Below are 21,775 nucleotides of genomic sequence, written 5' to 3'. Positions count from 1 at the left end.
TTAACCCTTTTGGACACTGAGGGGCAATTTTAGCTTGGCCAATCCACCCAACCTGCACATCCTTGGATTGTGGGAAGAAACCGGAGCACCCGGAGGAAACCCATGCAGACACTGAAAGAATGTGGAAGCTCCGCTCAGACGATAGTCTGTCTCCCTCTGAGAATACAGGGTGGAAGTTGTTACTCTGGAGATGTGGTGAAGGTGATGATAAATCCAGCGATACACAAAGAGGCACTCACTGGCCGCCATGATTTTGCAACATTGAAAAATCACCGTCCATGGGATTGATACAGAAAGAGCAAAATGCCATTCAGCTCCTCGTAGAAATGTTATTGTGCAGAAGGAGGCCACTTGGCCCATCGTGCCTGTCCCAGCGGAAAATAGCTTTTGTTGTGTAGGTTACGGCTCCTCAGGTGCATATCCAAGTGTTTTTAAAATGTTAGCCCAAGGCCTCTGCCATCTGCAAGGACAAGGGCAGCAGATCACCACCACCTGCAAGTTCCCTTCCAAGCCACTCACCATCCTGACTTGGAAAACTACGTTGCCATTTCTTCACTAACGGTGGGTCAAAATCCTAGAATTCCCTCCTTAACAGCACTGTGAGGGTACCTACACCAGATGGACTGCAGCAGCTCAAGAAGTCGGCTCACCACCACCTTCTCAAGAGTAATTAGGGGTGGGCAATAAATCCTGGTCTAGCCAGCGAGCCTACATCTTGTGAACGAATAAAAAAAAGAACATATTTGGACTCAGCCCTTAGCCCTCTGTATCTCTTCCTTGAATTCCTCCCGCTACTCTAACACTGATTTACCTTCTGATCTAGTCCACTTTTCGCAAATCACATTTCAGCATTGAAAAAATGGCCTTTTCCTAATTGAAAACGCTTGATCTACCTTTGCCCTTTTCCACACTAGCGCTAAATCTATTTGAATTAAACAACATTCATTCTAACTGAATTATGTCACAACAACAAAAATTCTCTCCTCACAAATCTGTTCCAGTTTGTCAGTCCCGTGAGCAGATTTTTCTTCTCTCTTGTCTATGTCTCAATTCTGCTTTCATTGGTGATAACCTTGCAGTCCTTTCTTCAATGCAAGCCTGAGCAGCAATGCCAGGGTCAGACCCTCTGGGGAGCACTGCTGGGGGTGTTCCCCCTTCTGTGTGATTGGGAGGGGGGGGGATGAGCCCTCAGATGCTTGTGGGGAAGGGGAGGTGAGTGCGCCGGCGTCCGTCCGCGGGAGGGGCGGATGTCCTTCAGTGCTTGTGGTGGGTGGGGGAGTTCACCCCGATGCTTGTGGTGCATGGGGGACTTGCTCTGATACTTGTGGTGCGGGGGGGGGGGGGGGGGGGGGGGGGGGGGGGCGGCGGTGGATGGGAGGAGAGGAGTGTAGTGCCCCAGTGCTCTTTTTGTGTGGGTGGGGTGCGAGGAGTGTGGTGGGTGTGTGTGTCGTGCCTCGATGCTTTTGGTGTGGGTGGGTGGCGGGGGGGGGGGGGGGGGGGGGGGGGAGGGGGTGCGGGTGTGTGAGTGTATGGTACCTTGATGTTTTTGGTATGGGGGAGAATGGGTGCTTGTGCGGTGCCCAAATGCTTTTGGTGTAGGTGTGTATGGGGTGGCAGGGGGGTTGGGAGATGGTGTGTGTGGTGCCCTGATGCATATGTTTGGGGGGGGGGGGGTGATGGGTGTGGTGCCCCAATGCTTTTGGTGTGGGTGGGGGTGGAGTAGGGATTTTCTGCGAAGCTTGTGATGGGCCGGGAGCTCACCCCGATGCTTGTGGGCGGGGGTGTATTTCCCTGATGCTTTTGGTGTGGGGTGGGGGGAGGGGGGGGGGGTGTTGTTGGGAGTGCTCTGGATCTTGTGCGGGGGGTTTTCCGTCTCTGTGGGGAGTTGGGGGAAGGGTTTATTTCCTGTGCTGATTGGGGCACTCTTTGAAGATGACGCACCAATCTCTCTGCTCAGTGTGCCAGAGAATCCGAAGAGAAAACTTGACTGTGCAGATGGAGAGTGTGGTGAATCACAGTAGCGTAATTCACACTGTATTACTATGTCTCTGTAAGCTCGGCACATGAGCAGTTGCGCTGCTCTGCCACTAGGGGAGATGCACTGGGAGTGTACGGGAGTTTGTACTGGGCTCCACCCTTGGCTCCACCCATGGCTCCTCCCCCCTAACCGGAAGTATAAAGGTTGATGCTGAGAGCCTGCCTGCAGTTCATCTGGAGTTCATCGTGTCAGTCAGGCTCTGTTGTAAGACGATTAAAACCACTGTTCACTTCTAACCACGTGTCGCGTGAATTGATGGTCTCATCAAAGAGCTACAGCAAAAGAGGAAATGCAAGTCTGGCAGCATCTGTAGGGATGGTCTCATCAATTTAATCGTCTTAAGAAACAGTAAGGAATGACCATGGAATCAGCCCTCAAGCCTAACCGACTGGAACTCGACCCGCAGGATGCAGAGGCAAAAAAAATCTTTTCGCATTGGCTCCAATGTTTTAAGGCCTACCTGGCTGGAGCAAGCACCCCAGAAACGACGGAGGAGCAGAAACTCAGTCTACTGCACGCGAGGGTGAGCCATTGTATATCTACTCAGCTAAACTGTGCCGGCTCATATATAGAGGCCCTAGCCCTACTCGATAGAATGTACGTGAGGCCTATCAATGAGGTCTACGCGCACCACGTTTTTACTACTCGCCGCCAGCGCCCTACAGAATCGCTAGAAGAAGAGGCAGCGACTTAAAAGCCTTATCCCGGGACTGTAATTATCAGGCTGTAACTGCTACAGAGCATAGAGAACTTGCTGTCCGCGATGTCTTTGTTGCAGGCCTTAGATCGAATTACGTGCGCCAGCGACTGCTGGAGAATTGGGTCCTAAATTTAGAAGATACTGTTGAAATTTAGAAGAACTGTTGTAGGGCAGCATGGTAGCATTGTGGATAGCACAAATGCTTCACAACTCCAGGGTCCCAGGTTCGATTCCGGCTTGGGTCACTGTCTGTGCGAAGTCTGCACATCCTCCCCGTGTCTGCGTGGGTTTCCTCCGGGTGCTCTGGTTTCCTCCCACAGTCCAAAGATGTGCGGGTTAGGTGGATTGGCCATGATAAATTGCCCTTAGTGTCCAAAATTGCACTTAGTGTTGGATGGGGTTACTGGGTGATGGGGATAGGGTGGAGGTGTTGACCTTGGGTAGGGTGCTCTTTCCAAGAGCCGGTGCAGACTCAATGGGCCGAATGGCCTCCTTCTGCACTGTAAATTTAATGTTCTCAACTCGCTACAACTATGGAGGTCTCATTTCGCAGCCTCACCTCATTTCCTGCCGACTGCGCGACCCCGTCATGGGCCTCCGACCAGCGACTCCCCCAGGCCTGCGCCGCGTAGCCACCCAGCCACCATGCTGCCCCAGCCTGCCACTTTTGTGGCCAGCCCCAGCACCCGCGGCAGCACTGCCCGGCCCGCAACATGACCTGCAGCAGCTGCGGGCGAAAAGGCCATTACGCCAGAGTGTGCCTGGCAAGGAAGACCCCAGCCCCTAAAACTCCAGCGGCACAGAGTTAATCGCTCTCCGCACTCGGAGGCCCCGGAACGCAGCGGCCAATGCCCCGTCTCCGCCCCCACCCACCACGCAGTCCACCATGGGCGACTCATGGGGGCCGCCATCTTGGACAGCATCTTCCTCGCCGCCTGCCACGTGCGATCCACGGGGGCGGCCATCTTGGGCCCCATCCTCTCCACACTCAGAAAACGCGAATGAAGACTGCGACCTCAGCGGGCACTCATCGCAGGGCCATCCCAGCGCAGCCGACCGAGCCGCAGACTACCCGCAACTCAACGCAGTCACACTGGACCAATCTCACCCAAAGCATCTCAACAACTCTATGACAAAGGCCAAAATCAACGGATACAGTACACCGTGCCTTTTCGACTCCGGGAGCACTGAGAGCTTCGTACACCCAGATCTGGTAAGATACCGTTCGCTCCCCGTTTTCCCTGCACGGCAAACTATCTCCCTCGCTTCACGTTCCCACTCTGTCCATATCCAAGGGCGCACCGTCGCAACTCTAACAATCCAAGGCGCTAGCTATTCTAAATTCCAACTATACGTCCTGCCCGAACTCTGCGCCCCACTCTTATTGGGACTCGATTTTCAATGCAATCTCAAGAGTCACACCCTCAGCTTCGGCGGACCCCTACCCCCACTCACAATCTGCAGCTTAGCCACGCTGCGAATCTTCCCCCCCCTCCTCTCATTGCCAACCTCACTCCGGACTGTAAACCCATAGCCACTCGCAGCAGGCGGTGCAGCCTACAGGACAGGGTGTTCATTCAATCCGAGGTTCGGAGGCTCTTACGTGAGGGGATCATAGAGGCCAGTAACAGTCCCTGGAGAGCTCAGGTGGTGGTCGTCGAGACCGGGGAAAAATTCCGCATGGTCATAGACTATAGTCAGACTATTAATCGGTTTACGATCCTCGACGAGTATCCCCTCCCCAGGATTGCAGACATGGTGAATCAGATCGGCCAGTATCGGATTTTTTCCACGGTGGATCTGAAGGCTGCATACCACCAGCTCCCAATCCGCCCGGAGGACCGCCACTTCACGGCGTTTGAGGCCGATGGCCGCCTCTTCCACTTCCTCCAGGTCCCCTTTGGCGTCACGAATGGGGTTTCGGTGTTCCAACGAGCAATGGACCGAATGGTGGACCAGTACGGGCTGCGGGCCACGTTTCCGTACTTGGATAACATCACCATCTGTGGCTATGACCAGCAGGACCATGATGCCAACCTCAACCGATTTCTCCAGATGGCCCAGAAGTTTAACCTCACATACAACAGGGAGAAATGCGTTTTCGGCATGACCAGACTAGTCATCCTCGGCTATGTCGTGGAAAACGGAGTCCTGGGTCCCGACCCGGACGTAATGCCCCCCCTCTTAGAACTCCCTCTCCCTCATTGTCCCAAAGTCCCTCAAACGGTGCTTGGGATTCTTTTCGTATTATGCCCAGTGGGTCCCTCAATATGCGGACAAAGCCCGCCCACTCTTTAAGGCCACACTTTTCCCATGTCAGCTGAGGCTCGCCAGGCCTTCAACTGCATCAAGGAGGACATCGCCAAGGAGGATATAGCCAAGGCTACCATGCGGGCGGTGGATGAATCCGTCCCTTTCCAGGTTGAGAGCGATGCCTCAGAGATCGCTCTTGCAGCCACACTAAATCAGGCAGGGAGACCAGTCGCATTTTTCTCCCGAACCCTCTCCTCTTCGGAACTTCGACACTCCTCATTCGAAAAGGAAGCACAAGCCATTGTGGAGGCTATTCGTCACTGGAGGCACTACCTCGCAGGTAGAAGGTTCACCCTCATCACCAACCAAAGATCGGTTGCCTTCATGTTTGACAACTCGCAAAGGGGCAAAATTAAAAATGACAAAATTCTGAGGTGGAGGATTGAACTCTCCACCTACAATTACGATATTATGTATCGACCGGGGAAGCTCAACGAGCCCCCAGATGCTCTGTCCCGCGGGGTGTGTTCCAGCGCACAGAGCGGCCACTTAAGAACCATCCACAATGATATCTGCCACCCGGGGGTCACCCGGCTCGCCCACTACATTAAAGCCCAAAATCTGCCTTTCTCCACTGAGAAGGTAAAAGCCATCACCAGGGATTGCCCGATCTGCGCGGAGTGCAAACCGCACTTCTACAGACCAGACATGGCCCACCTGGTCAAGGCTTCTAGGCCCTTTGAACGCCTCACTATTGATTTCAAAGGGCCACTCCCCTCGACTAACAGGAATTTGTACTTCCTGAATGTCATAGACAAGTTCTCCCGTTTTCCCTTTGCTATCCCGTGCCCCGATATGACCTCCCAGACAGTCATTAGGGCCCTGCATAGTATCTTCACCCTGTTTGGTTTCCCCAGCTATGTACACAGCGACCAGGGTTCATCCTTTATGAGCGACGGGCTGCATCAGTACCTGCTCGGCACGGGCATCGCCTCGAGCAGGACTACCAGCTATAACCCCAGGGGGAACGGGCAGGTGGAGAGGGAAAATGCGACGGTCTGGAAGACCGTCCTACTGACCCTCCTTCCAGGAATCTCCCGATCTCCCATTGGCAAGAAGTCCTCTCCGATGCGCTCCACGCTATTGGGTCCCTCTTATGTACCGCTAGCAACTAGACCCCTCATGAGCGGCTCTTTATTTTTTCCAGGGGCACTACCACGGGGGTTTCGCTCCCGGCATGGTTGAAGACACCGGGCCCAGTACTCCTCCGGAAGCATGTCAGGGCGCACAAAACTGACCCACTCATAGAGAAAGTGCTCCTACTGCAATCGAACCCTCAGTACGCCTTCGTAGAGTTCCCTGGCGGTCGTCAGGACACTGTATCCCTCCGGGACCTAGCACCTGCAGGATCCAATACCACCGCCGAGGTACCCCTCACACTACATCCCATCCAACTCGCCCCCCCACAGCCCCGCACCTACCAGTTCGCTGCATTTTTTTCATGCTCCCAGCGCCCCCAGTCCACAGTCGAACCAGACGGGTACGAAGCTCGTGCGGAATCGCCCCCGGAGTCCGTCATCGTACCCCAACTGACGGTGCTCATCCAGCCACCAGAAGGGTCTGCAACCCCGGTGCTCCGCCGATCACAGCGGACAACTCGGCCACCGGACAGACTCGATCTGTAAGCCACCACCCCCGCCGGACTTGATTTTCTTACAGGGGGTGAATGTAGTGAATCACAGTAGCGTAATTCACACTGTATTACTATGTCTCTGTAAGCTCGGCACACGAGCAGTTGCTCTGCTCTGCCACTAGGGGGAGATGCACTGGGAGTGTATGGGAGTTTGTACTGGGCTCCACCCACGGCTCCACCCACGGCTCCTCCCCCCTAACCGGAAGTATAAAGGTTGATGCTGAGAGCCTGCCTGCCAGTTCATCTGGAGTTCATCGTGACACAGGCAGGCTCTGTTGTAAGACGATTAAAACCACTGTTCACTCCTAACCACGTGTCGTGTGAATTGATGGTCTCATCAGAGAGCTCCAGCAAAAGAGGAAATGCAAGTCTGGCAGCATCTGTAGGAAGAGAAAAGAGCTAATGTTTTGAGTTCAGATGACCCTTTGTCAAACCCGCTGAGATTTTCCAGCATTCTCTCTTTTGGTTTCAGATTCCAGCATCTGCAGTAATTTGCTTTTATGAGAGCTACATGCCGGATTTCAGTCAGGCACTCACACGCTGGCAAGTTTTGGGCATTGGTTTTACCTCTGGGCTCGATTACCTCAGTTTAGTGAAGCTCTTGGGCATGTCAATTTGATTCATACTAGTTCTAAGCTGACGTGAGTCCTTACTGATGTTTACAGATGGTGTAACCAAGTGAGGCTCTCAGAAAATCTCAGGAATTCTAACAGGTAAATTCCCTGTTGAGCAGGTTGCTCTCACTCTGATGGAATTTAAAGGAAACATGAAATAAGGCATCAGCAACAAAATTAACTGATTGGACAGACCATTTGATGTAATAAAACTTCCCAAAGTCCTCCTAAGAGTAGGAATGAGCAATATTAGACACCTCGTAATGTACTTGACACAAGACCATGGCTGGGATTCTCCGATCCCGCCCTGTGTCGGAGAATCGCCGGGGGATTCGCGCAAACCCCGCCACACCGCTCCGACGCCGGGCCACCGATTCTCCGGTCAGTGCGACGCCAGTCGGGGGCCGTTGAAAACGTTTCCCCCACCCCCCCCCCCACGGCGATTCTTTGCGCTCGACGGAGTGCCCGCCGAGTTCCGCCAGCGTTGTTTGTATACGGTCCTACCCGGCGAGACCTCGGCGTTCTGGCCTATGGGGGCCAGGCCTGTGATTGGGGGCAACCGTTTGGCGGGCGGGCCCATTCCGGGTGGGGCCTATGTTCCTCTGTGCCGGGCCCCTGTAGGTCTCCACCATATTGCCGGGGGGCCGGCGCGGAGACGGCTGTGGCGTGCATGTGCAGACCCACGCCGGCGTGTCCTGCATGCTTGGACCTGTGCCGGCTGTGGCAGGCCAGCTTTTGGCGCCGGAGCAGCGCATAGCACTCCGGCACCGTTCTAGCCTCCTGGGAAGGGGTGAATGCCTGGACCTGGAGGCCCATTGACGGCGGCGGCGCTCACGCCGGTTTTGAAGCTGGCGTCAACACGTGGACGGGATTTCAGAGAATCCCGGCCCATATCCGGGCAGATGGCCAGAAACCTGGGCCAGGATTTTAAGGCCCCATCGCAGCATATCTCCCCTGACAGATGCAGCGAGTCATTTAAATATCAGTTTGTTGGGCAGTAACAATCTGACCAGTTAAGAAGGGCCATAAAATTGCGGCCTTGGTTGAAGAGGTGGGTTTTAAGGAACATTCTAAAGGAGGAGAGGGAGGTGGAGAGGTTTAAGGAGGTACTCCAGTTTTGGGACTTGACAGTTGCCAGTTGGTCACCACCCGGGGAAAGAATTAAAATTGGGGATTCGCAGACGATTAGAACTGTATAAGCACAAATATCCCTGGGATGAGGTGGGGTTGGGGGGGGGAGGGTGGAGAGGTGATTACAGGGATAGGGAGGGGGGAAGGATTCAAAAAGGATGAGTGTGTTTAAATGGAGGATTTGCTCTTTACAATCCCAGACTAGACCCTAACAGTTGCTAGGATACCGGATTGAAACTCCAATATTTAATTTAATTTTGTAAGACAGTGAGGAAAGGATAGTTTACTCCAGGAGTAATTCCACACACAAACAGGGATATGGTATATTAAAGCAAACTTTATTATGAAGACTTTTTTAAAAAAATATTTTTATTCTCCTTTTTCACAATTTTTCTCCCGAATTTATACCCAACAACAATCAATAACCAACTACAAATACCTCAAACCCCATAACAGTAACAACGATCCCATCCTCCCACCATGCCCAGACATCAGCCCGCATGTTAACATAAACAAATGACAAAGAGAAAAAAAAAGGAATCAGGGATTACCCATGGCCATCTTCAACATACACAGCCCCCTCCCCCCGCACTCCACCCACCCTTCCCCCCCCCACCCCGCCAACTAACGTTCAATGTTATCCAGTTCTCGAAAGTGCATAATAAATAGTGCCTATGACTTGTAGAACCCCTCCAAGCTTCCCCTCAGTTCGAACTTAACCTTCTCAAGGGTCAAGTATTCCAACAGGTCCTCTCGCCACGCCAGGGCACAGGGTAGAGAGGCCGCTCTCCATCCCAACAGGAGCCGCCTTCGGGCGATCAACGAGATCCGACACCCCGAATATGGCCTCCCGTGGACCCGGGTCCAGCTTCACATGCACCACCTTGGAAATTACCCTAAACACCTCCTTCCAGTACTCCCCAAGCTTTGGACAGGACCAAAACATATGAACGTGATTAGCCCCCCCCCCCCCCCCCCCCCCCCCCCCCCGCAACGTTCACACACATCTTCTACGCCTTCAAAGAATCAGCTCATCCTTGCCCTCGTGAGGTGTGCCCTGTACACCACCTTCAGCTGTATCAGCCCCAACTTCGCACACGAGGTGGAGGCATTCACTCTCTGGAGCATCTCACACCAGACCCCCTCCTCTATAACCTCTCCCAATTCTTCCTCCCTCTTTGCTTTGATCCCCTCCAGTGGTGCCTTATCCTTTTCCAACATAGCTCCGTATACCGCTGACACTGTCCCCTTCTCCAGTCCACTTGCCGCCAGCACCTCCTCCAACAACGTGGAGGCCGGTTCCTCCGGGAAGCTCTGTATCTCCTTCCTGGCAAAGTCCCGAACCTGCACATACCTAAACACTTCTCCCTGCTCCAGCCCATACTTTGCTTCCAGCTCCCTCAATCCTGCAAATCGACCCCGAGGAAACAAATCTTTTAGAGTCTTAATCCCCTTCTCGTCCCATTTCCGAAAGCTTCCGTCCCACCTCCCTGGCTCAAATCTGTGGTTCTCCCGGATCGGCATTTCCCTCCACCCTGCCCCCAACCTGAAGTGTTGGCGAAACTGCCTCCAGATTTTCAATGAAGCTATTATTACCGGACTCCCTGAATATTTCCCCAGAGCTATCAGGAGCGGCGCCATTGCTAGTGTCTTCAGCCCCGACCCCCTGCACAAACTCTCCTCCATTCTGACCCACTGGGAATCAACCCCTCTGACCCAGCCCCGCACCTTCTCCACATTCGCCGCCCAGTAGTAATACATCAGGTTCGGAAGACCCAAACCCCCTGCCTGCCTTCCCCTCTATAGCAGCACCTTCCTCACTCTGGCCACCTTCCCTCTCCATATAAACGAGGTAATCCTCCCCTCAATCTCCCTGAAAAAAGACTTTGGCAGGAAAATCGGTAGGCATTGAAAAATAAACAGAAATCGCGGCAACACATTCATTTTAACCGCCTGCACCCGACCCGTCAGTGAGAGGGAGACCATCCCACCTCGCCAGGTCGGCTTTCACTCTCCCCACCAAACTAGTGATGTTGTATCTGCGAAGCCTTCCCCACTCCTGGGCAACCTGCACCCCCAAATATTATGAAGACGTTCTTAAAATAACATTAACATCATAAAGAAAAAGCTTACAATTATAAATTAAACAATGCTTAACAATGTCAATGAAACACTAACTCCTAACTACTATCTTTCATCTCCACTCAAAGAAAACCCACGTCAAACTCCACTTTTAAGAACAGTTAACAAACACAGGAATACTTGTTGTAAAGCAATGGCTTGGATAAACTGCTTTGAGGAAGAGAGAAATCCTTCAAGAAACAGCTTGCAAATTCTTGCCTGTGTCAAGCTATTGTTTAACCTGCCAGCCTTTTCAGAACTCCAAAATTCAACACTCGACTGCTTCAGCCCCTGGCTCCTTCCACTAACTACATTATCTTACTAAAGCTAAACACAATGCACAGGATTCTCCTTTTGGGAGACTTAAGTGTTGACGCCGGGACTGAATTGCGTGCGGCATGCAATAAAGAGACTGGCAGCTGGAGCTGTTTTTAAGCGCTCCACTCACCACACGCTCACTATAGCCACCAGGTGGAGACAGCTGGTGATCAGGAGGGGTGGAGGTCCATAAGACATAGGAGTGGAAGTAAGGCCATTCGGCCCATCGAGTCCACTCCGCCATTCAATCATGGCTGATGGGCATTTCAACTCCACCTACCAGCATTCTCCCCGATAAGACCATAAGGTCACAGAGGGTCACTAGCCCTGAGAGGGGGCGAGAACCAAGGAGAGTTCGAAAGGCCACAGTGCGGGTAACCTCTGGTTGGGATGAGCTCTGCTGATCATTTGCTCCCTCCCCCTTGGGACAGTGCTTCTGAGGAGTGCCAACACCTGATGGGCCCCTGATTGAGGTTGGCCACGCCAATGCCTTTGATGAAAAAGCTGGGGTATGAGGGAGTGCATAGGGGCTGCCTGGGTGGGCTACTGGATGATCTGATGCTCCCTGAGCATTCGGAAACACAGGCAGCAGTCAGCAGGGTGAATTAGCCTGTAAGTAGCACCAAAGGGGTGAATTTAATGACAGACTGCAGCAATGGGAGTCTGAGCCAGGTCACCCCCAATCCCTACAGGCTGAGTCCATGGACTGGGCACCAAGTCACTCCCTGCTACTATCGCCGGCCCGGGCAGCCACCACCCAGCCAGCCTGACACTCTTCAATAGTTTTTCAGTGTTGCTTTAGCTTTCCACTCCCCTCCACAGTCATGGCATCCAGTCACTATTTGACAATTCTTATATTAATTTGCATCTGCGGGGTTTACGCCTGAGAGCGGTGGAGCATCATGGAAGGGCGGAGCCTGGTGGCCAAGCCGCTAATCACATACAAATGCCGGAATTCCATGCCCCCGCTGGTGCGGGATACAAACCTCGTTGTCGCCACTGGGGAGGGACTGGAGCTTGGTGCCCAAATGGGCACCTGGTGCGGAGCTCACTTTTTGCCAGATGCCCAATTCTCCACACTACCGTGATTCGCGTTTCCAACATCTGGTGGGCTCCTGATTGAGGTTGGCCATGCTTAACCCCTGATGAAGCAGCTGAGGTATGAGGGAATCCAGAGGGGCTGCCTGAGTGGGCCCACAGATGATCTGATGCTTCCTGAGCCTTCAAAACCACAGGCAGCAGTCAGCAGTGTAAAGTAGCCTGTAAGTAGCACCAAAGGGGTGAATTTAAAAGACAGACTGCAGCAATGGAAGTGTGAGTCAGGCCACTGCCTGATCCGGTGAGGCGGACAATCCAGGCAATCTCTAACTATCTAGTCCTCAGGGAACCTTCTTTATATAAACAAAATTTCATTTGCCCAATTTCAGGGGAAACAACATACATGGCTGGAATGACTGATGATTTCATTTTTATGATGCTTTAATTGCACTTCTGAGCCTAAAGTGTCTGCTGGTCTTGTAAATTAAGAGTTTTAAAAAGCATTACTACAGCAGCCATACACACACAACCTAGGCTTTTAACCCTTACTGCATCAAATATATATAATACAAAAATATCTGAAATTCCTACATTCATCACATATTTGACTGGAAGCCACTATAGGTCAGTGAACACAGGATTGAAGGTGAATGGGTCCTGGTGAGAGTTAGATTGGCAGCAGAGTTTTGGATGATCTCAACTATAGAGAAAGTAGAATGTGGAAGGCTGGCCAGGAGAACTGAAATAGTCAAGTCTAAAGGTAATAAAGACATGGAGTGCAGATGAGGTGAGGCAGGGGCAGAGCCGGGAATTAGGCAGTCTTGCTGATGGTATGGATTGATGGTCAGAAACTATCTAGGGGTCAGATATGATACCGAGATCGTGAACAGACTGTTTAACCTCAGGGAGATGCCAGGGAAGGGGATGGAGTTGGTAGCCAGCGAAGGAGTTTGGAGCAGGCATCAAAAACAATGGCTGCGGCTGTTTGTTTCTATAAACAAGGTTCCCTGGGGACTAGATAGTTAGAGACATTGGACTGGATTCTACCCCTTACCGGATCGGGCATTGGCCTGGCTCAGACTCCCATTGCTGCAGTCTGTATTTTAAATTCATCCCGGTCATGCCCTGTATTTATTTGGAGTGAGTTTCTGTTTGTCCAGTACTGGATGTCGGATAAGCAATTCGCAACAGTGGAGGAGCCGAGGGAGGTGATGTGAGGTAGAGCTGGGTGTCCTCAGTGTACATGTGAAAACTGCCACTGCACTTTCAGATGATGTTGCTGGGGGTCATCATGAAGATGATAAATAAGAGGCGGACAAGGATAGATGTTTTGAGGTCACCAGAGATAACAGGTGGGAGCAGGAAGAGGAGCTATCACAAGTGATTCTCTGGCTGTGATTAGATAGAATGGGACCAGGTGACTGCAGTGCCACCCAGCTGGACATCATTGTTGGAGGAGGTCGGTGTGGTCAATGTGTCAAAGGCTGCAGGCGGGATAGTCAAATGGCAGCTAAGTGGCAGATGGAATTTAACTCTGAAAAGTGTAAGGTGATACACTTCGGAAGGAGTAATTTGACAAGAAAGTATACAATGAAAGGTCTGACACTGGTATGTTCCGAAGAACAAAGGCACCTTGGCATGTTTGTCCATAGATCTCCGAAGGCAGAAGGGCAGGTTAATAGGGTGGAGAAAAGGAAATATGGGACACTCACTTTTATCAATCGGGCATAGATTACAAAAGCAGGGAGGTCATGATGGAGCTGTATAGAACTTCGGTGAGGCCACAGCTGGAATACTGTGTGCAATTCTGATTGCCTCATTATAGGAAGGATGTGATTGCACTGGAGCTGGTGCAGAGAAGAATCACCAGAATGTTGCCTGGGAAGGAACATTTAAGTTATAAAGGGAGATTTGATAGGCTTGGGTTGTTTAAGTGACCTGATTCAGGTGTGAAAGATTATGAGGGGCATGGACAGGGTGGAGAGGGAGCAGCTCTTCCCCTTAGTTGAACAGCCAGTTACAAGAGGGCACAAGTTCAAAGTGAGAGGTGGGAGGTTTGGCGGGGGGGGGGGGGGGGATTTGGGGTAAAACCTTTTTACCCAGAGGGTGGTGACGGTCTGGAATGCACTGCCTGGGAGGGTGGTAGAGGCGGGTTGCCTCATATACTTTAAAAAGTACCTGGATGAGTATTTGGCACACCATAACATTCAAGGCTATGGGCCAAGTGCTGGCAAGTGGAATTAGGTGGGCAGGTCAGGGCCTTTCATGCCTCGGTGCAGACTCAATGGGCCGAAGGGCCTCATCTGCACTGTAGTATTCTGTGATTCTGTGAACAGGCATAATAAATTGAATTGAGTTGATATTTGATTTAGAGTCACGTGTACCGAGGTACAGTGAAAGGTATTGTTCTGCATACAGTCCAGACAGATCGTTCCATACATGAAAAAACATAGGTCATGCATAAATACACAATGCAAATACATCGACACAGGCACCGGATGAAGCATATGGAGTGTAGTACTACTCAGTATAGAAGATGTTTGAAGAAACCAGTTCAGTCTATAAGAGGGTCATTCAGGAGTCTGTTAACAGCGGTGAAGAAGAAATTTTGAACTGTTAGTGCGTGTTCTCAGAATTTTGTATCTCCTGCCTGATGGAAGAAGTTCGAAGAGAGAAGAGAGAGGGGTCTTTGATTATGCCACCCGCTTTCCCCAGGCAGTGGGAGGTGTAGACAGAGTCAATGGATGGGAGTCGGGTTCGTGTGATAGACTGGGCTGTGTTCATGGCTCTCTGTAGTATTTTACGGGTCTTGGGCCAAGCAGTTGCCATACTAGGCTGTGATACAGCCAAATAGGATGCTTTTTTTGGCACATCTGTAAAAATTGGTGAGAGTCATTGTGGAGATGCAGAATTGCCTTACTTTCCTGAGGAAGTATATGGCGCTGTTGTGCTTTCTTGGCAATAGAATCGATGTGGGTGGACCAGGACAGATTGTTGGTGAGGTGCACACCTAGGAGTTTGAAGCTGCAAACCATCTCCACCTCAGCACCATTGATGCAGACAGGGATGTGTACGATACTTTGATTCCTGAAGTCAATAACCAGCTCCTTTGTTTTGCTGACATTGAAGGAGAGTATGTTGTCATTACGCCACTCCATTAGGCTCTCTTTCTCCCTCCTGTACTCTGACTCATCGTTGTTCGAGAACCGCCCCACTACGGACGTGTCATCAGCAAACTTGTAGATGGAGTTGGAGCCTAATTTTGCCACACAGTCGTGTGTGTGTGTGTAGGGAGTATAGTAGGGGGCTAAGTATGCAGCCTTGTGGGGCCCCAGTGTTGAGAACTAAGATGGAGGAGGTGTTGTTGTTTATCCTTACTGATTGTAGTCTATGGGTCAGTAAGTCGAGGATGTAGTTGCAGAGAGAGGAGCCAAGTCCTAGGTTTAGTGTTTTGATATGAGCTAGGCTGGGATTATGGTGTTGAAGGTGGAGCTGTAGTCAATGATAGTAGTCTGACATAGGAGTCCTTGTTGTCGAGAAGCTTCAGGGGTGAGTATAGGGCCAGGGAGATAGCGTTTGCTGTGGACCAGTTGTGACGCTATACAAATAGCAATGAATCAAGGCATTCTGGGAGTATGGAGTTGATGTGCCTCATGACCAACCTCTCGAAGCACTTCATAATGATTGATGTCAAGGCCGCTTGGTAGTCGTTGAGGCACGGTGCCTGGTTCTTCTTTGGCTCCGGTATGTGTTCAACCTTTTATAACAGACTCAAGGAGCTGCTGAGGTCATCACAGATTGGTAATGAGCAGAAGCTTGGCAAAGCCTCGAGAGGTTTTCCTACATTGAAAGTGTTATATGTAAATGTAATTGTCATGGGGACACACAAATGATCGGAGCCTTTCAACAGCAGAAACAATTATACATCGCAAAGTTATTACCTGGATGGACGAATAAAAACAGAACAATGAATAGAGTTGAAAGGCAGTAACCGGCCTTGGTGAGACAGGTACTGAGAAAGAGACTTTGTAGAATTCCTACAGTTCAGAAGGAGGCCATTTGGCCTAGTGAGTCTGTACCAACTCTCTGAAAGAGCACTCTATCTTGGCCCATTGCCTGCCCTATCCCCGTATCCCCATCTAATCTGCACACCTTTGGACTATGGGGGGGGGAAACCGGAGCACCCAAAGGAAACCAATGCATACATGAGGAGAATGTGCAAACTCCACACAGACAGTCTCCCAAGGCCAGAATCGAAGCTAGCCCCAAGAGGCAGCAGTGCTAACTACTGTGCCACCATACCGTTTGAGCACAAAAATCAAGCCTGACACCTAAGCGAATGCTGCACTGTCAGAAGTACTGTTTCTCGGGTGAGACATTAAAACGAAGATCCCATGGAAGTGGGGGGGTGAAAAGCGAGGGAGCTATCCTTTGTGTCAGGGCCAATATTTTAACCTCAATCAACATTACAAATGTCAGATTATCTGGCCATTATCGCGTTGAATTTTGTGAAAGTTTACTGTTTGTAAATTGGTTCTTGGGGATCCTGCCTTACAATTGGAACTACAGTCGGGATTCTCCAGTCCCCCAGCCTCCGTGTTTCCTGGCAGCACGCCATTCGCTGGCTGTGGGATTTTCTCTTCCCACTGCTTGTCAGCAGGATTTCCCATTGAAGCCAGCGCACACCGCTGGGAAACCCATGGACGGGTCTGCGCTGCCAGTGAGAAAACAGAATCCCAATGGCTGGAGAAGAGACAATGGGCGGGATTCTCCCATCAGCCAGCCATGTTTTCCGGCAGGACGCGCCTCCATCGGCAGCGAGATTCCCTGTTCCTGCAGCCGGCCAATGGGTTTTCCATTGTCGCCACCTCACACCAGTGGTCCAAGCTGATATTTATACTCCACACGTCTCTCCTTCCATCACATGTTACCAGTAAATCCTCCTTGCTCATGTGTGTATCTAGTTTCACCTTCAATGCAGCTATGGCAATTGTGCGACCACTTTATTCAGTCACAAATCAACCTCACCACCGAGTAAATAAGTTAGTCCTGAATTCGTTTTTGGATTTTTAAGAGACTCTCTTATGCATTGCCTCATAAGCAGAATAATTTTCTTTCTGCATGTCAGTTCGGCTGTCACCTTTTGTCATTCGTTGTAGCACTTTCCTTCGATGCCTCGATCTTAGGGTGGCCAATCCTGCTTGGGAGGATGTGTGGAAATTTGATGATGTATGTTCAAATCACGTTATAGCTGACAACACGGCACCTGTCCATGAGATTAGTTTGCAAGACATATTTCCAGAAAAATCAACCGCTCCAGGGAATTCCTGAATTAATGGTCCTTTCCATGAACATGAACTCATCCATTTGCAAGAACGATCATGCCTGTTCGGAAGGGGCACTGCAAGCTTCTTCCTCAAGTTGTAAACCAAGCTGACAATTTTCCAGATAAAAACAAATGACTGTGGATTCTGGGATCTAAAATGTAAACAGAACATGCTGGGCAATCTCAGCAGGTCTGACATCCTCTGTGGAGAGAGAAAAGAGCTAACACTTCGAGCCTGGATAACACCTTGTTAATTTGACTAAAACCCCAAGGAAATTACTCGGACAAAGTGTCATCATCAATGAAACAGACAATTAGAAAATAGACATAACAAAGGAGAGACTTAGATATTAAACAGTCTCCCTTACAGTTCTTCTTAAGAAGGGGAGAGCTACAGGTAATAGTGATGAGAGTGTGACAGGAAGGGAAGTGCACCAGCAAACAAGGTCATAAATGGTAAAAAATAATAAGAATTAAAGGCTCTTTATCTGAATGCTCGCAGCATCTGTAATAAGATGGCTGAATCGATAGCACAAATAAAACAAAGTCTCTGATTTAATAACTATTATTGTGACGCAGTTGCAAGTGGCTTAGGCTGGGACCTGAGTATTCAAGGGTATTTGACATTTTGGAAGGACAGAAGTAAAGGAAAAGGAGATGGGGTAGCTCTGTCAATATAATATAGATACAGTAGTGAGAAATTACCTTGATTCAGAATATCAAGATACAGCGTAGGATTCTCCAGCTACATCCACCCGGCAACCGGAGAATCCCGCCCGAGGTCAATGGACTTCTCCATTGTCCACAGCTCACCCGTGGCGTTCCTGTGGCCAGAACTCCCCGTTGTAGCACAAAATTGGGACGCCACTTTTAAATGGCTGGGGCCCACAAACAAAATCCCCAATCTTCCGCCAGCCAAAACAAAACATAAAAGGGTCCCCCGCCCTCGCCCCCCCCCCCCCCCCCCCCCCCAATAGGTAATCCTGGCCCAATCGTGCACGCAGTGCCAGGGTGCCAGACTGGCAGTGCCAGGACACCACCCTGCCCAAAAGGCATGCAGCTGGGGACCGCCGATCGCCTTGGAGTTGCCCACGTGTGCTGTTCCGTCTGGTTCCCATTTGAAGGGACCAGTACCAAATGGTACTCGGCTGAGATTACCGAGGCGAAGGGATTGAATCCCAAAGCCTCAGATACCTTGGGAATCTGCACTTTAGAGTGAGGTTCACTGCATCGCTCTAATATGCAGATTTTCCAAAACCCGATGGGCAGGATTCCCCTTGCAACGTCTCGGGAGATTGTGTTAACCTCTCGTGAGCCGGGTAGATCCTGGGAATGTGGTATCCCGGCTTTCAGCGGCTACGCTGCGCCACGGCGAGCTTCTTTTCTGGCACAGTGTCGCCGGATGATTGCGCTCCGAGAATCTGCATAAATTAGTCCCTTTCTAGGATGGAAAACTTTACTGAGTGGAGTGCCACAGGGATCAGTGCTACACCTGACTTTTTATGATCCATTCCAATGACTTAGATGAAGTGACCAACTGTACTGTAGCTAAATTTATTGATCATACAAAAACAGGCTTGAAAGCAAGTTGTGAGGGGGATGCAAAGGGTCCACAAAGATATATAGATTGGTTCAGTGAGTGGGCAGAAATTTGGCAGATGGAGTGTAATGTGGGAAAAATGAGGTTGTCCAATTGTTCAGGAAAAATAAAAAACAAAAACATAATTAGATGGAGAGAGACCACAGAATACTGTGGTTCAGAGAGATCTGGGTGTTCTTGTACATGTATCACAAAACGTTAGGATGCAGGTACAGCAAGTAATTAGCAAGGCAAATGAAATGCTGGCCTTCATTGCAAGGAGAATGAGTACAAAAGTTGGGAAGTCTTGCTGCAATTGTCCAAGACATTGGTGAGACCAGACCTTGAGCACTGTGCACCGTTCTGGGCTCCTTACTTAAGGAGTGATATACTTGCATTGGAAGGAGTTCAGAGAAGATTCACTAGGCTGATTTCTGGGACTGAAGGGGCGACCTTATGAGGAAAGGTAGAGCAAGATGGGCCTACCCTCATCAGAGTTTGGAAGAATGAGAATGGAAGAATATTGAAACATAAGGGCAGGATACTCCGCTATCCGGCGGGGCAGGCCATACCGGCGGCGAGGAGTGGCGTGAACCATTCAGGCGTCGGGCCGCCGGATTCCGCACCTTCAGGGACTAGGCCGGCATGAAATGGTCTCCGCTGGTCGGTGCGGGTTGGCTCATGCGCGGGAGCGCCAACGTGTTCTGGCGCGATCCCAGCACAGGCGCAGGGGGGTTCTTGTCTGCTCTGGCCACGGCGGACCGTTACAGCGGCCGACACAGAGGGAAAGAGTGCCCCCCATAGCACAGGCCTGCCCACAGATCGGTGGGCCCCGATCGCGGGCCAGGCCACCGAGTCCATCCCCCCCCCTCCGGCCAGATTCCCCCACGCCCCCCTGAGGACTCCGCAGGCCGCCCAGCGAGCCAGGTACCGCCGGTAAGGACCTTGTTTGATTTACGCTGGCGGGACTGGCCGAAAACGGGTGGCCACTCAGCCCATCGCGGAGCGGAGAATCGGCGGAGGGGCCACTGCCAATGGCCCCCAACCGGCGCAATGCGGTTCCCGCCCCCGCCGAAAAAACCGTGCCGCAGAATCCGGCAGCCGGCGTCGGAGTGGCGGGGCAGGATTCACGCCGCCCCCCCTGGTGATTCTCCGGCTCGGCGGGGGGAATCGGAGAATCCCGCCCAAGATGTTTAAGGGAAAATGACAAGGTAGTTGGTGAGAGGATGTTTTCCTTCTAGAACCTGGGGAGACAGTTTCAAAATAAGGGGTATCCCATTTAAGGTGCAGATGAGGAGGAATTTCTTCTCCCAGAGGGTTGTTAGTCATCGGAATTCTCTTTCCCAGAGAGGAGAGGAAGCTGGGCCATTGAATATATTCAAGATTGAGTATTCAAGGTCTTTGGTTGAGCATTCAGGGTGTTTGGTTGACAAAGGGAATAAAGGATTATGGGGAACATGCCAGAAAGTGGAGCTCAGACTGCATCAGATCAGTATACATCAGATCTTATGCACTGGTGGAGCAAGTTTGAGGGGCTGAATAGCCTATTGCTGCTCCTATTTTTTTAATGTTCTTTATTGTACACGAGTTAGCATTGCTGCCTGACAGTGTGAGGAGTCCGGGGATTGACTCTGGCCTTGGGTGGAGTTTGCATGTTCTCCCAGTGTCTGCGTGGGTTTCCTCCGGGTGCTCCGGTTTCCTCCCACAGCCCGAAGCAGTGCAGGTTAGATAGATTGGCTATGCTAAATTGCTGCTTAGTGGGCAGCACGATGGCACAGTGGGTTAGCACTGCAGCCTCACGGCACCGAGGTCCCTGGTTCGATCCTGGCTCTGGGTCACTGGCCGTGTGGAGTTTGCACTTTCTCCCCGTGTTTGCGTGGGGTTTCGGCCCCACAACCCAAAGATGTGTAGGCTAGGTGGATTGGCCACACTAAATTGCCCCTTATTGGAAAAAATTATCTGTGCACTCTAAATTTATGGGGAAAAAAATGAAAAAATAAATTACCCCTTAGTGCCCAAAGATATGCAGTTCAGGTGGGGTTACGGGAATAGGACGGGGTCTGGGCCTAGGTAGGGTGCTCCTTTGGTGGATCAGTACAGACCCGATGGGCCGAATGACCTCCTATTGTACTATAGGGATTCAGTGGATTCTAAGGAGAAGTTAGTGGTGAGCTGCAGCAGTCCAAGTGGTATAGATAGACCCTCATTGCTGCTACTGTGTGTTGGTGAAGGGAATGAATGATTAAGATGGTGGAAGGGGTGTCCACCAAGCGGACTGCTTTGTCCTGAATGCTGTTGAGGCTCTTGAGTGTTGTTGGAGCTGCTCTCATATAGACAAGTAGAGTATTTCACCACACTCCTGACTTGTGTTCAGCACTTATACTTATCACCAAATCTGGGTAAACACTTACTTTGTGGGGTCATGTGTTGCCTTTGTTGTTGGGAGATTACAGGAGTTAGGCCTGTAGTACCAGTACACATTACTGAATCTGCAGCTGTTTCACAAAGAACTGATCCTTTGCCTTGTAACTGCTTTTCCTACAGGTCCGAGGACAAAGAAAACCACATTCTGCAATGGAAACTAACCCCTTGGAAGAACACAGCCCGGGCCTATTGCCCTGGTTTATTGCGGCAACCCAGATCCTTGGCCTGGCAGCTGTGGTCATGACTGGGGTGTGGATGGGCTACTATCAAGGCGGTTTCGCCTGGGATGGAAGTTCTCTGGAGTTCAATGTCCACCCTCTGTGTATGGTGATTGGAATGGTCTTCCTCTATGGAGATGGTGAGTACCAGACATACTCTCAAAAGCTTTGCTTCTGTTTGGAGAATTGCACTTTGTGAAATAGTGCAGCTAGTGAAAAAAATATTCTTCACCTCCAAAGCTGTTTGTGTTTGGCACAGAGGTTTATGTGTGTCTTCACCACAATTTCGACTGATACGTTATCAAGAGAGCAAGAAAGAAAT

The 21,775-nt window shown here is 50.9% G+C and overlaps 1 protein-coding gene across 1 annotated transcript in view; it reads left to right on the top strand.

The window, feature by feature from the left end:
- The window catches only part of LOC119954179 (cytochrome b561), a 63,640-nt gene that overhangs the window by 4,324 nt on the left and 37,541 nt on the right, over positions 1–21,775 (top strand). The window contains exon 2 of the mRNA XM_038779170.1: positions 21,356–21,593. Coding sequence (XP_038635098.1) covers positions 21,386–21,593 — 208 coding nt within the window. The 5' untranslated portion in view covers positions 21,356–21,385. The remainder of the gene's footprint in view (positions 1–21,355; positions 21,594–21,775) is intronic.

This window comes from Scyliorhinus canicula, chromosome 19 (genome assembly GCF_902713615.1).
Source record: "Scyliorhinus canicula chromosome 19, sScyCan1.1, whole genome shotgun sequence".
Classification (NCBI taxonomy): Eukaryota; Metazoa; Chordata; class Chondrichthyes; order Carcharhiniformes; family Scyliorhinidae; genus Scyliorhinus; species Scyliorhinus canicula.
This window is presented reverse-complemented; position numbering and strand designations above follow the sequence as displayed.